At 45.8% G+C, this 14,883-nt stretch overlaps 2 protein-coding genes across 3 annotated transcripts; both read left to right on the forward strand.

The window, feature by feature from the left end:
• Nucleotides 1-43: 43 nt before the first annotated feature.
• LOC120691029 (flavanone 3-dioxygenase 2-like) lies at nt 44-1,635 on the forward strand. Its single transcript, XM_039973980.1, has 3 exons — nt 44-693; nt 802-1,132; nt 1,213-1,635. The coding sequence occupies exons 1-3, from the start codon at nt 245-247 to the stop codon at nt 1,495-1,497; spliced, it is 1,065 nt and encodes a 354-aa protein (XP_039829914.1). The 5' UTR covers nt 44-244; the 3' UTR covers nt 1,498-1,635.
• Nucleotides 1,636-8,162: 6,527 nt separating this feature from the next.
• On the forward strand, nt 8,163-12,300 carry LOC120690600 (probable N-acetyl-gamma-glutamyl-phosphate reductase, chloroplastic). 2 transcript variants are annotated; one of them, XM_039973307.1, is made up of 14 exons: nt 8,163-8,499; nt 9,242-9,304; nt 9,388-9,531; nt 9,620-9,727; nt 9,893-9,979; nt 10,142-10,192; nt 10,261-10,332; nt 10,534-10,653; nt 10,870-10,930; nt 11,020-11,100; nt 11,200-11,279; nt 11,378-11,467; nt 11,602-11,730; nt 11,834-12,300. In XM_039973307.1, the coding sequence occupies exons 1-14, from the start codon at nt 8,443-8,445 to the stop codon at nt 11,939-11,941; spliced, it is 1,251 nt and encodes a 416-aa protein (XP_039829241.1). In that variant the 5' UTR covers nt 8,163-8,442; the 3' UTR covers nt 11,942-12,300. The 2 variants fall into 2 exon arrangements, with proteins under 2 accessions (XP_039829241.1, XP_039829243.1); XM_039973309.1 differs by having other exon boundaries at nt 8,178-8,499; nt 11,663-11,730.
• The last annotated feature ends 2,583 nt before the right edge of the window (nt 12,301-14,883 follow it).

The following is a 14,883-nucleotide window of genomic DNA, read 5'->3' on the forward strand; positions in this document are numbered from 1 at the left end:
AAGCGAACAAGTGGCTTTGTGTCCTCGTGCTCAGCAGCTCATCAACTCGTCCTTCACCAATACAATACAACCATATGAGTATTGTCGTGTCGTATGTGCAGTCACATGCATGATCGATCATGGCTAATAGCAGATTCAGAATCGGTTCAGGCACACTGAACCACCGCAACCAAGATTCACTGCTACTCGCTCTGCACTAACACTAGTAAACCACGGAGTTCAGCACGAGACCGCCTCCGTCGGCATGGACGACGCCTACGTGCAGGCCCCGGAGCACCGGCCCGTGGCGCCCGCCGCCGAGGCCACGGGCGTCCCGGTCATCGACCTCTCCCCGCTCGCAGCCACGCCGCCGCCGGGGGCCGTGGACGCGCTCGCGGCCGAGGTGGGCGCGGCGTGCCGGGACTGGGGCTTCCTCGTCGCGGTGGGCCACGGCGTGCCGGAGGCGACAGCAGCGCGCGCGGTGGAGGCCGGGCGCGCCTTCTTCGCGCTGCCGGCGGAGCGCAAGGCGGCCGTGCGGCGCACCGAGCGGGCGCCGCTCGGATACTACGACGCCGAGCACACCAAGAACGTCAGGGACTGGAAGGAGGTGTTCGACATCTTCCCTCGCGAGCTGCCGCCGCCGGCCGCATCGGCGGACGGCGAGCTGGTGTTCGTTAACAAGTGGCCGGGCGACGGCGACCTGCCGGGGTTCAGGTTGCCTCTGTTTTGTCAATCTCCGTTCACATTTTTGCCATGACTATGTGCAAGAAAGAACATGGGGAGGACTGACCAGCACCTGTTGCCATGCCTCCGTTTTGGCAGAGTGGCACTGGAGGAGTACGCGGCGGCGATGGAGGAGCTGGCGTTCAAGCTGCTGGAGCTGATCGCCCGGAGCCTGAACCTGAGGCCCGACCGGCTGCACGGCTTCTTCAGGGAGCAGACGACGTACATGCGGGTCAACCGCTACCCCCCGTGCCCTCGGCCCGACCTCGTCCTCGGCCTCGGCCGCCACAGGGACAGCGGCGCGCTGACCATCCTGCGCCAGGACGACGACGTCGGCGGGCTCGACGTCCGCCGCCCCTCAACCGGCGAGTGGGTGCGCGTCAGGCCAGTCCCCGGCTCGCTCGTCGTCAACGTCGGCGACATCATCCAGGTGCTGATCAGTCCTTTCCCCAATTCTAGAATCCGAAAGTCGCCGCAATTCCCGATTTGATCCTTTTTTGGGGCGTGCAGGTGTGGAGCAATGACAGGTACGAGAGCGTGGAGCACCGGGCGTCGGTGAACTCGGAGCAGGAGAGGTTCTCCATCCCCTACTTCTTCAACCCGGCCAGGCGCACTGCAGTGGAGCCATTGGAGGAGATGGTGAGCGAGGAGAGGCCCTCGAGGTACAACGCGTACGACTGGGGCGAGTTCTTCTGCACCAGGAGGAGGAGCAACTTCAGCAAGCTGGATGTCGACAACATCCAGATTGCGCATCTCAGGAAGGACAGTGTAGCCATGCCGGCTAGGACAGACTGACGCTGAAATCTGTGGCAGAATCTCTTTTCAAACCTTTAAGAAATTTGGATGGAAACCTCTCTGAAAGACAGCAACAGGCATCGCGCTGGTACCCCGTTTGGATCGTGTCACGAAACTGGAAACCTGTAGAATTTCACACGAAACGAGTCGATGTTTTTTTTTTTTTGGGGGGGGGGGGGGGGGGGGGGACGCATAGATACCGATGCTGTTTTCCTCTTGCAGCTCGTCTCGTGACTTGGTGAGGCAAAGACAATTCAGGATGTGTACAATCATCACGCCATATCTGAAACCTTAGCTAACCGTGTGGTATACTGCTACGTTATGGGCTCTGCACTCTGCGATGTCATGAAGTAGAAATTGTTGAGGATTTCTCAAGAAGTACCCCACACTACGCTTTTTAGCAACGGACTGTAAAGAACTCTCGAATTACTCCCCCATCCAATGTGTTGGTCGTTTTGTCAAATCCAAATACATAGCTTTTGCTACATATCTTGGTAAACATTATGTCTAGCTACATAGAAAAATTATGCATCTAATTGCAAAAACGATCTACATTTTGGAACGGATGAATCGAAAATAAACTCCGTTGCGAAAGGGCCTAGTCTAGTGGTTACAAGAGTCTCGGTAGCACATCAGGTTCTGATTCGACTCCAACGAATATTCTAGGATTTCATGGCGTTGGGCTTCTAGTGGTAAGCGACTTTCCCGTCGACAGCGAGGCGCCTGTGGCGACTTCGTCAATCTCGAGAATTTGTCGGTTTAATTTTCGAAGATGCTCAGAGAAGTAGGGTTTGCGTAAGTATATTGAGGTGAGTGTGCGTGCGTTATGGAATTTTTTTATTTTTAACCTTTTAACCTGCTACGGATTTTATTTACACAACATAGCCCGTTTGGTTGCGCCAGCTTTAGTGGCGCGACAAGTAGGCTCTGTCGCGCCATTGCGGCTGGCGCGACAAGGCTGCCACGCTGGCGGCGGAGGGCAGCGGCGTGCCACGCAGACTGGTGACGTGTACGCCTGTCGCGCCAGGCGGGGTGGCGCGACAGGCGCTACGTCCAGGGCCCGCGCCGGCCCCCCTTCCTCCCCCACCCTCCCTTTCTTCTTCCTCCAGACCGAGCCCGAGCCGCTTCTTCCTGCCGCCGCCGGCGACCCCCCCCCCCCCCCCCGATCCCCCTAAATCCGCCGTTTTAGGGGGGGAGTGGGGGGGGACGTTCCGGCCCCTCCCCCAAAGGTATTGCCCTCATTCTCCCTTCAATTTTCCTTGTGCATTGCTAGATTTTAGTGGTTTTTGTTGATTAGGGTTAGCTTTTTGATTTGAAGATATATGTTGTATATGGTAGTATGCTCATGAATGGATGTTTAGGTGATACTCAGATGCTTCTCTGCTCCCGAATTTAACGAGAGAAATGACTTGCATGTCTCAAATATTACATTTGTTAGGGTTAGGTAGTGGCAACGAGAGTATTAGTTGGAGTAATGCAAGACAAAAAATAAGAGAACTAGAAAATGAAATGGGGTGTGACATCGTTGGGCTCCATTGTAGTTATTAATAGATTGACTTCATATTCCTTGGGCTCCTTGGGCTCTATGCAATGGCATATAAATTTAATATGAGATCATAGCATGACGGAGTTGCACTAATGATTTTTGTGTATGAAATGACTTTAGAATCATAATGTTTTTTTGGAGTAATGGATAATAGGCTCCATAGTAGTATGGGATGACTTTAGAATCACAATGCCATACATAGTTGTGTAGTTGATAAGATTTAATTCCATTAGTTCGAGAATATGCTTGAGGACGTGCAATTGTTGGTACTAATGAAGCTTCGTTTCGTCTATGCAGGATGGCTCATCCAATGTTCCCCCTATTGGAGACGTTCTACGACTCCAAGCACCGCGCACACGTAATAGCTGACGAAGGGGAAATAAGTGTTCTTTTACAAAATATATGTGCATGAAGTGAACATGGCTTACACCAATACTGACCATATTGTATGTTCCCGTTTCAGGCGCTGCAGCCCCTTCGTGCACGTACTCACTCGCCTCTCTGATGGAATGAGCGGTACGCGCCGTACCTGCACCGCGCTGGGTTGCTGCCTTTGGCTCGAGTTGTGTGCGCGGGTCTGCCAGTGATGGATGCACCCCTTCTAACTGCCTTTGTTGACCGTTGGAGGCCGGAAACAGAACTTGGCTTGCGCTAATTGGGGTTCGTCCACCAGAACCGCCAGAGGGAGTGAAGGATAGAAAGACCTCAGGGGTGAGCTCGGCTTGGCTAAAGCAGAATTTCAACCATTGCCCCAAGGAGCACCTCAGGAACTTGTAGAGCGCCATGCATGTGTTTTGGTGTGGCACCTCTTTGGAGGCTTCTTATTTCCCGATGGTTCGGGAAACACTATATCATGGATGGTACTACCTATTCTTGGCCAGTAGTGGGAAAACATTGCACAGTACAGCTGAGGATCGGCAACACTTGCTTGGTTGTACCGACAACTTTGTGATGCATGTCGGCGGGTTGCAAGCGACTCAAACCTAGGAGGGTGTGCATATCTATTGCAAATCTGGATTTGGGAAAGGTTTCCAGTAGGCCGGCCATACCGTGGTGATTTAGAGGTACGTATTACAGCATGTAGCAAAGTTTGTTTAGTGTAACTTTAACTTGTGTTTGTAACCCATTTGTGGTATTTTTTGTAGCCGTGGCCGCACCATGACCCAGAATCGAGGCCGACAGTTGCTTATTGCTAGAAGAACGTGGGAGCTATTAGAGGGGACCCTATGCGCTGCTACATACACTACATGGATGACCTTGACTGCCTCACGCAAAATCAGGTATTCCCTCCTGAAGTACCTCCTAACATGTTGCAGCATTGTTTTGTGGAAACTAGTTGTCATGATCACTATTTTTGCAGATCTTTTGGACACCCTACGAGAGAGACGAGCTCGAGAACTTGGGCCTCAGCGACATGTGCACAAGAGATGAGGAATTATGGAGGAGTGTTGTTCTTTTGATTTACTTCTTCACTGTCGAGCTCCACCTCCCCCACCGTATGAAAAGACAATTCGGTAGGCTACAAGACTTACCCCCTGAAGCTATTTCGACCTCTCAAGCTTTTGCATAGGTGCAACAAAATTTTTGTCAAACTCACTTTCAATGATTACTGATTCCTCACCCGCGGCAACCCCTTATATTTGAACTATGTATTTGTTCCAGCATTGACAGGAAGAAAAGATACACTGAAAATGACTGGCGTGTGAAACACGCGGTTTCTCTTGGACAGTGGGAGCAAAGGCATCGGATGAACCCTGATTCCGGTCCGGTGCATAGGCACAACCATTACAAGGACTGTCTTCGTTGGCTACATTCTGTGTCAAGAGTTTCAATCAAACCTCCACGCTCCACTGAGCCTATAGAGGATCGCGAGGACACCGACGATGATGATGACATCGTCGACGAGTACGATGAAATCAATCGCGTAGGAGTTCAGCCCGAGAGGGCCCCTTTGCAAAACTACATGGTATGCTATGCACCTATACTTATAAGACGTATGTAAGACATTGTTGTTTCTAGTTCCTGTTGTACTAACTGAGTCGTTTCAGGCACAACAACTCGGCAGGCTAGCTAACGAGGCCGGTGTCGCAATGGCACATGCGAGCCAAGGAGGAAATGGTGGGGGACACCTACGGGCGTTTGCCGAGGTTAGTAAGCCATCATTTTGTTGACATTATAACATGTCCCTCAAAATACATTAGCAGTAACATATCTGTCTATCATGCAGAGAGTCCGCCGTAGTTGCAAGCAGATGGCCGCAAAGCTCAACTGCATTGCTAGGCCGGACGAGGCATTTGCCCCTAGGCCACATGCTGCGGGAACTTCAAGTGCACATAACACGTCTTCTAGCAGACGGATGCATATTCACTACGGTCAAGAGACCGCCAGAACCCCTTTGCGTTCGACTACGAGAACGGGCTCCCGCGCCGCTTCGAGGGGGAAAGCTATTCGATCACCCCAAGAATCCGAGGAGTCCGACGCACAACATGACTCAGGAGAGGAGGACCCAGACTTTGAGGTCATTGGGATGTCACAGAAGTTTGATGCTCCTCGAGGCACACAGACACATGGGGAATCTAGCCAGGTAACTAAACTTAGTCTCAATTTGTTGGGGAAAACAATACGATAATGATTGTTGTGGCATGCTAAGTTCAATTATCTCGTTAGGCCGTGCAGACTCCTGCCCCTCCACGTCAGCCTCGTCGTGGACGTGACCGGACCGACGTTGGTAGCGCCAATGTGCTGCCCACAAGCCTGGCCGCGCACGACGCCGCAACGATCCGTTCAGCCCCCCAGAGCAACGCCGTCGCCGCCGTCAACCTATTTGTATTTGTAATGCACTATGTTCTTAGGACCCTGGACATTAGAATTTGTGATGGACTATTTGTGCATGTGATGGTCTAGTAGTGCTTGTGAAGGACCATTGTGCTTGCGAAGGAGTATTTGTGCTCGTGTTAAACTTATTGTGCTTCTAGCTTTGTGACAAACTATGTGTGCTTGTGTAAAAGTATTTGTGCCCAGAAGCTACCTAGTATTGTATCCTGAGCTGTTGATGGTTCTGCTGTTATATTGAGTGAAAATATGAAGAGCTTTATTTATCAGCAGGTCCAATCTCTTCAGTGGTTGTGTTATTTGTGCAGCAAGTTTTGTTCTACAACATCCTATATTTTTCAGCTAAACTGGGGTGGCCACTGTCCTGGTTGTGGAAATAACTGCCTACTTGCATTACCACAATGATGTGTGATATTCCCATAATTGCATCATCCAGTGACTTCTTTGGATTTCGTGTTTTTGAGGTATTAGTTCACATATAAGTCTATTGGCACCACAAGAAATCCATCAAACTTTTCTGGAAACAGTCTGCTTGAGTACTGAAGTAATTAATGTATAACAGACTGTTTGTTGTATACCAGACAAGAGATAGCAAAAGAAACTATTTTTTTTTCATTTTTTGCGAGGCAATAGAAACTCTCTATACATAAGTACATCATATGATTGATACTGACTGAAAGCAGACAAAGTGCATCCTGTTGATAGCAACAAGAATAGAAATTGCTCACATCAATAGAAATTGCTCACCTGGTAAGAAATACAGGGGAACCAAATTGATATCAGAAGAAGGTGAAAGAAATCGTCTGGTGACCTGGCAAAGTGTATAATGCATGAAGGAGAAAACAACAATGATCAGTTACTGAAAATTTTTGCTGCCCTCTGATTTTTTGCTTGGAACCAAGAATCATAAGAATTGAAACTGTGATCTAGCAAATGTTAGATAATTCTTCTGTGTATAAATATGTCACATCTATTGTGCGTTAATATAACCTTTGTCCCTAAGAGGGAAAAAGGAGAGGAAAAGACAGAATCCAACACCCAGTTTAATGCATGTGTGATATTGAAGTTAGGATACAACTTGATTCCATGTTGGATTACCTCTTTTATTGCCTTTGCAATATTTCATATTTAAATATATAACTTCCAAATGTGAGAAACCTTTCAGGAAAAAAATGATACCTGGTGATTATCCAAAGTTGAAGTGATAACATCCTTAAAGGATGAAATAGGAAGCTTTGATCTGTCTTCCATTTTGGGCTGCGAGAGAGGCTGGCGCGGCAGAGCAGCCTTGTCGCGCCAACACACTTGGCGCGACAAGTAGCATCTGTCGCGCCACTGCATGTGGCGCGACAGGGTCGCCCACGTCAGCGCCCTGCTGGCGCGCCACTGCCCTCCGCCGCCCCGCTGGCACGCCGCTGCCCTCCGCCGCCAGCGTGACAGCCCTGTCGCGCCAGCCGCACTGGCGCAACAAAGGCTACTTGTCGCGCCACTACAGCTGGCACGACCAAATGGGCTATATCGTGTAAATAAAATCCATAGCAGGTTAAAATTAAAATATTATTAAAAAAGATTAAAAATAAAAAAATCTGTGTTATCTAAAAAAGATAAACCCCAATGCTCTCTCGGGTTTTCGTAAGGACATGCAATGTTCCAATGTTGAATGTACCGTCGCCCATAAGTTATGAAACTTACGATCACAAGGCGAAGCGGATCTGAGCGGTAGGGTGGTAGTGGCGGAGTGGCGTGGCTGGGCGGGGTGGCGGCTCAGCTCTTTCTTCTCTTTTTTTTTAAAATTTTTTGTGCAAAAGGTTTTACAAAATTTTTCCCATTTTTTTATTTTAATTTCTTTACCTAAATCTTTTTTGGATGTAAAAGTTTTTTCTTCGATTTTTTGCTCAAACTTTTCTCTTTCATCTTTTTACAGTTCTCTTCAAATTTTTCGTTGAAAATTTTATCTGGAAAAATTATCAGAAAATAAAGAAATTTTTAGAAAAAAATGATGGAAGGATCGACCGTATGAAACCCCTCCTACGGTCGACCGTAAATTAGCCTCGCCCATCCAATGTTCATAGTATTTCCATTCGTGTCATCGTCTCAAATTCTCCAATGCAATTTTTCTTTATCAGACATACCACTGTTTGTATCCTACCCTGTCAAACGCCCAAACCGGTAAAGTTTAGACAAAAAAAAGTTGCTCTCTCATCACAAAACCAAAATAATCAAGCTTATTGGGCCTGGCCCATTTCTCGTTATTTGACCGACCACTTGCTTCCTCTCTCACCAACCTCACCGAACACAGCCGGCGGCGGCACCCCTCTCTCCGCCACCAAACCCAAGCCCGGCTCGCCGCACGCAGAAGCTGCGACCGGAGACAACGGACCAAGACCAACACGTAATCCACGAGAGAGAGAGAGCACAACCCCGTAGCCGCCGCCGCGCCGCCATCCCCTCTCGTCGCCCTCCTCGCCAGCTGGGGTTATTTATACGGGCGCCATCGCGCGACCCCCGCGGCATTAGGTGGCGCACGCTCCCCTCGCACCTGCACCCGCGCTGTGACACGGAAGGGCATGGCCTCCTCAGCGGCGGCGGCGGCGGCTCCGGCGCGTGCCGGGTTGGCTCCCCAGGTCAGCGGCGAAGCCTCGTCTCCTCTCCCCCGTTCCATTGGGCAGGACAACACATCGTCGTGCCATTCGGTAGGACCGACGGCGGCTTAGTTTTGGGTGGGGTGGGCGGATTGAATGGCTGCCCGCTTGATTTGTCGTCAAGGCGCGCGCCGATTAGGGTACCCAGCATTGATTCTAGTCTTCGACGGCTAGATTGGGAGGCTCTATCGCTGATGCTGTTAGCAGCTTCTGATTGATGCCTGTGTTGCCAGTTCTGATTCATGCCTGTTACCAAATAAAGTTTAGATTGTAGAAGCACTACTTGTACATACAATTCAACGATGTAATAAGATAGCGAAAATAAAAAAAGGTATACACTTCGATGAGATAATGTGCTAGCAATGAACTCTGACCAGGACTAAATTACCGCAGCTACATCTCTCTTACAAGTCCTATAGTGGCCGATACGTTCTCAATTTACTATTTATGGAATGCTACATTGTAGCGGTAGTATTTATTCCCTGCAAACTCTATTGCGGGCTCAATTGCAGTTGCTAAGAGAACTATTTAGTACCTTGGTTATGGTGCCTTGAAAATGGCATGTTAACTCTTAACACGCTCAATGGTAATGTACTCTGACTTTTGTCATAGAGGCTGATTCTGTGCTCTGACTCTGACATTGTTCCAAGCTTTAGCCAGCTACATTACATGCTCTTCTGGGCCTGGTACTCTGAAGCACTGAAAATATTTCTTTGACATGCAGAATGGAATCTTTGGATCTAATTCGAAGCCATTTGCTGGTTTCATGCTCAAGACAGCTCAGCAGGTGAGTTTTGTTTAGTGTGCCCTTCCCAAGTAAATATTGGCAAGCTGTTCCCGAAATGCTAATGAAAAACTACTCTGTTGTAGGTTCGACCCCTGTCACTCCGTGTGAGGGGATCCCTTGCCTCTTCACCAAGGAAGCTATTCTCCCCTAAGGCAGCAGCAGCCACTAAATCAGGGGACGGGGTGCGCATTGCAGTCCTAGGGGCCAGCGGTTATACTGGAGCTGAGGTTGTTCCATCACTCTGATCACATTTTGCATGAAGATGTTTGTCATTGCTTCTTATAGCTAATGTGATTGTTACACTTTTGTTAACAGATCGTTCGTATTCTGGCAAACCACCCTCAGTTTCAGATAAAAGTGATGACTGCAGATAGAAAAGCTGGTGAACAATTTGGATCTGTATTTCCTCACTTGATATCGCAGGTGAGAAAAACTTCTCTTCCTCCATTTGTGATCTTTAGTCTAGTAAGAATCAACAAAACCTATGGGCGGTGCTACTTTTCTTTGTAATAGAGTTGCTATCATCAAAACTTATTTGTTATGTTTGTTAAAACTCTAGAGTATTGTTGCTATTCTTTTGATTTGCAGGACCTGCCAAGACTGGTTGCGGTAAAAGACGCCGACTTTTCAGGTGTTGATGCTGTTTTTTGTTGCTTGCCACATGGTACTACCCAGGTTTGTTTATAGCTATTATGCTTTTACATTAAACTCTTTATGCATATTGCTGAAAAACTGTATTAAGCAATACTTTCATAGACTTTGTTGCATATTGTTTGGAGCACTAGACTTTTTGAAAATAAACTTTGCAATACACTACCTAATTATATTTTTTATCAGGAAATTATCAAAGGCTTACCTCGGCACTTGAAGATTGTTGATCTCTCTGCGGTATGCTCTGAACACACTCTTGATTTGTCTAAGTATGATGTCGGTTGTTGAAAAACTATTGGTTACAGGACTTTCGACTGCGTGACATCAATGAGTATGCTGAATGGTATGGCCATTCGCACAGGGCACCAGAACTGCAGGTTCATAGCTACTTTCCACTTCAGCCTTGTTAGTTGTGGCACTTGAGTTGTCATCAATTATTCTGAATGATTTCTTGTATGGCACTGTTTTAAGAATTGGGCCTGGCTTCCATAGTGTATTTTGATGGTTTGGTTCTATTGGTGTCCTTATGTTATATTTATTTGAATTTATTTTTATATGTTTTCCTTGGGTTCTTTTAGGAAGAGGCTGTGTATGGTTTGACCGAACTTCATCGAGATGACATAAGAAATGCACGATTGGTTGCAAATCCAGGGTGTTATCCCACATCCATTCAACTCCCGCTTGTTCCTCTGGTAAAGGTGAGGTTCAATAGAAGTTTCTAGCATCCTACCGTTATCTCTGATCATATTTGCAATTAAGGCAAAAATTCTCCAGGACATACCATAGAATCGAATTAATTAATATTTACAAGCATAATCTTATATTTCTGAGAGTGTGTATGTCAAAATTTGTTGACAATTTATTAGTATTTCAATATCTAGATTTTTCCTTGGCATATTATGTTTTCTTTGCAGGCAAAATTGATCAAGTTGACCAACATTATCATTGATGCAAAATCTGGGGTTAGTGGTGCAGGTATGTATTTATTTGAGATAACTCATTCATTTTCCATGTCTTCTTGTCAACGATAAATGATATGGTCTCAAATACATACATCCTTTTAGGACGTGGGGCTAAGGAAGCAAATCTTTACACTGAAATTGCCGAAAGTATCCATGCTTATGGAATAACAAGTCACCGACACGGTAATTCTTATGCTCAACTGGCTACGTAGTGTTTTGTTCTACCTGTCTTATTACTGGTAATATCTTACCTCACTGACATTGAGGTTTAAATAATGACAGTTCCTGAGATTGAGCAAGGACTTACCGATGCTGCTCAATCAAAAGTTACCATCAGTTTTACTCCACATCTGATGTGTATGGTAAGCGCAATTATGCACATCCTTTTATTTGCTTACTCCATATTCTACAGTATCATTTTAAAAAATCAGTCATTGTATCTGCTGCTGGTGTTTAACAGAAACGTGGGATGCAATCTACTATGTATGTTGAATTGGCGTCTGGAGTGACTGCCAATGATTTGTACGAACACCTCAAGTCTACTTATGAGGTCTGTTTACCTGCCCATGTTGGCGTAACTGTGATAACTTAGGAAGGACCATAATTTCCACTGAAGCCATCAATCTATTGTATGATTTTGCACTGTTGTAGCATCAGAGTTCATTCATCATTGTATCTTTCCAGGGTGAAGAATTTGTCAAACTGTTAGATGGTAGCAGTGCTCCTCACACGAGCCATGTTGCAGGATCAAACTACTGTATCATGAATGTCTATGAGGATAGAATTCCTGGAAGGGCCATCATCATCTCTGTTGTAAGTACTTTATAGGCATCTTATCATGCAGAAGCTTTCAGTAAAATAGCACCAGTTACCTAGGTGATGTGTAGTGCTTACGTGCTCTGCTTCAACTCTGCAGATAGATAATCTTGTGAAGGGAGCATCTGGTCAGGCTGTGCAGAACCTTAATCTGATGATGGACCTGCCTGAGAACATGGGGCTGCAATACCAGCCCCTGTTTCCTTGATCTTTCATGTCAATACTTCATCCATGATGACAGTGCTTGGGAGCGCAGCTCCCCTTCCATCAGAGTACTGTCTGGAGGCAAGGAGCCCCCATTAGAATGCAATCAAGTCAAACTTGCTCTGAAGTGTAGCTTGGCTCGTGTCATTTTTTCAGAGAAGACAACTTAGCAGTGCAATGATAGTATAGTATTAGGTGAGTGGCTTGGTTCCAATAAAATCACAAGCATTGTTGTTTGTTATAATTATCAAGGAATCAATAGTTAGGGTGTGCTCTGTATTATTTTCGACAGATGTCACTACAGCTATTTTTTTGAAGGTTGAAGTTCCCTTTGTTGAAATAATCTCAAGTTTTATCTGTGTCTGCACAGGTCCATAGCATTAGTATAATAGTATCACTGGTCAGAGTAACTTCTCTTCTATACTACAATAAGTGCCATGATATGTGTTTGAAACTCAACTCTGGTGTATTTTTCATTTGTTGACTACCATAATAAGCCTTTAGACTACTATTGCTCTGGTGCCATCCTCTGCAACATGATATGTGTATTTTGGAAAATATATCAGCAGGTGTGCATACATAATGGACTAAAAAAACTAAATTTAATTCATAAGGTTTTGGTTAGATTGTTACAGGCACTCATTTTTGTTTCCTTTCATCGTCTTGAAAAATTGTGATGCGTACAATTCAAAGTGCTGTTGAGGTTTGAATCAGGTATAGTCAGACACTCGTAGACACATTTCCTGACCTCCTGACCAAACATTAAGTGGCAATTGCATAGCTAGGCGACTATATTAGATGCCCAAGATGCCCATTTCACTATGGTTAGCGCTTCATACCAAAAAGGCAGCTGTAAACAGTCTGACATTTTGAGCACAAGTAGATTTCCAGCCTTGTAGTAGAACAGTTTTTTGTATTCTGACTCGAAGATCAGATCATTTGTGGCCCTGAGGTACTGCTCTTACAACTGGATCTTCATAAACTCTTTATTTTAATGAAGTTAGTATTGAATCTAGTTGAAGAATGCATCTAGCAGTTTTTAAAATTAAAATCAGTTGATTGTTCTGATCAAAGATGCTGTTATGCTGTTTGACTTGAAAAAAGCAATTGACTTATATATGTTAATGCAATAATGTATCTGTTTTCAGACTTTGACCTAAAGTTGTTTATAGTCTTACGTTTTGTTCAATAGGTAGTTTTCGAAGCCTTGTTTTGTTTTATTTGACTTTTTGCGTTAACTGATGCACTGGGATAAGTTCCCAAAAAAATCTTATTAGTTGGTGATAGCATAATTCTTTTTGAGAGCGAATGACATTGTTCTGTAAGTTGACCGTAACAGAATTTAAAGTGTATACATACCTCCAATGCTATCCTTAAATTCATAAAAATAGTAGAGTACTTCCGGGACAAATTTAAAAGCGAAAGCAAATCATTTTAAGTTATGGTCAGACTCCAATGGTTCGGTTAGTCTATCTTTTTGGCTATGGTTATCATAATAATTTGTAAATTCAATTCTTTTTGTGGCCATCCAACTTGCTACTTTTCTTCTAATAACCTTGAGAGTTCTTTACTGCTCCATAGCGATTTTTGCCGAGATGTGGTTCTGATGGATTGAAGTGCCAAAGCCCAGATGCAATGCATCTACTACAGACCCATTATGCAGAGCATGTATTCTTATCATCTAACTGCAACAGACATTCGGCAAGCTTATCAAGGGTACGTTCTCAACTTCAGTTGTTTCCTCGGTTTTCAAGGGAAAGAAAAAAAATGCAAATGTTTCAGTTTATTATTGATAATAATGTTTGGACCATCCAAGGGATCTAAGTAGATGAATTATTTAGAGTGCGCACATAATTATTTAGAGTACGAAGAACACGCTCAGCTTTGCCGTTTTGAGGAGACGTATAAGGGCAAGAATGACGAAATATAATACCATGAGATGCTAGGAAGGTAGTGGTAGGAGTATTAATGAATTCTTTGTCATTATCAATCTGGAAAAAACACTTTACCGTAAGGCTGAACTGAGTCTGCGCATAAGAAATAAACTGGACGATATGCTCATAAACATCAGACTTATGATGAAGCGGAAAGGTCCAACAATAATGAGTAAAATCATCCAGAATGACTAAATAATATCTGTAGTCGGAAACACTAGGAACAGGAGACGTCCAAACATCACAATGCATTAACTCAAAAGGTGAAGATGTTCGAGAGGTAGAGGTACTAAAGGGAGACGCTTGTGTTTGCCTAGCTGACAGGCATGACACAAGAATTGGTCTGCTTTAGTACAAGTGATGTGCTTATTCTGGCGAAGCGAAGCAACGACGGCTGGAGCAGGATGACCAAGACGCTGATGCCACAGGGAAGTAGAGGCAGCAAGGACGGTGTGGGCAGTGGCTGGCACCGCAGCAGTGATGGTGTACAAGTCGCCATCACTATTGCAACGAAGAATCACGCGTCGCGTCTTGAGATCCTTCACAAAAAAACCAAAGGCATCAAATTCTATGGGACAACTATTGTCACGAGTGAATTGTCGAATGGAAAGAAGGTTACGAACTATGGATGGAACAACAAGGACATTGTTCAAAACGAATTATGATGCTGTGGTGGGAAGGGTAGACTAATTACGAGACGTGACAGGAATATGAGTGTCATTGCCTACAACAATATAAGAATGCGGTGACGGGGTACGGGAGAGCAGTATACCTTCGGAAGAATGCATATGGGTGCTGGCGCCGGTGTCCAAGACCCACGGAGACGAGCCTTGGACAGACATCTGCTGAAGAGCAGCGATGAGGCCTGCCTGATCCCAAGAGGGCGCCGACAGCTGGGAGAACTGGGACGGGGTGAAGGCGGTGTGCGCCTGCTCGGTGCCCGCCCCAGCTACCCGAACCAGAGGGCCCAACGCGCAAGCCAGCACCCTGGTTGCCGGCCTGCCATCCTCCT

The sequence above is a fragment of the Panicum virgatum genome, chromosome 9N, assembly GCF_016808335.1.
Source record: "Panicum virgatum strain AP13 chromosome 9N, P.virgatum_v5, whole genome shotgun sequence".
NCBI classification, from domain to species: domain Eukaryota; kingdom Viridiplantae; phylum Streptophyta; class Magnoliopsida; order Poales; family Poaceae; genus Panicum; species Panicum virgatum.

What these genes read in the sequence shown, in the direction of transcription:
- LOC120691029 (XM_039973980.1), top strand. Translation starts at nt 245, where the DNA reads ATGGACGACGCCTACGTGCAGGCCCCGGAGCACCGGCCCGTGGCGCCC. An exon ending in GGCGACCTGCCGGGGTTCAG is followed by an intron (nt 694 to 801) that starts GTTGCCTCTGTT and finishes CCGTTTTGGCAG; the next exon opens with AGTGGCACTGGAGGAGTACG. An exon ending in ACGTCGGCGACATCATCCAG is followed by an intron (nt 1,133 to 1,212) that starts GTGCTGATCAGT and finishes TGGGGCGTGCAG; the next exon opens with GTGTGGAGCAATGACAGGTA.
- LOC120690600 (XM_039973307.1), top strand. Translation starts at nt 8,443, where the DNA reads ATGGCCTCCTCAGCGGCGGCGGCGGCGGCTCCGGCGCGTGCCGGGTTG. An exon ending in TTCCTCACTTGATATCGCAG is followed by an intron (nt 9,728 to 9,892) that starts GTGAGAAAAACT and finishes TTTGATTTGCAG; the next exon opens with GACCTGCCAAGACTGGTTGC. An exon ending in ACCTCAAGTCTACTTATGAG is followed by an intron (nt 11,468 to 11,601) that starts GTCTGTTTACCT and finishes GTATCTTTCCAG; the next exon opens with GGTGAAGAATTTGTCAAACT.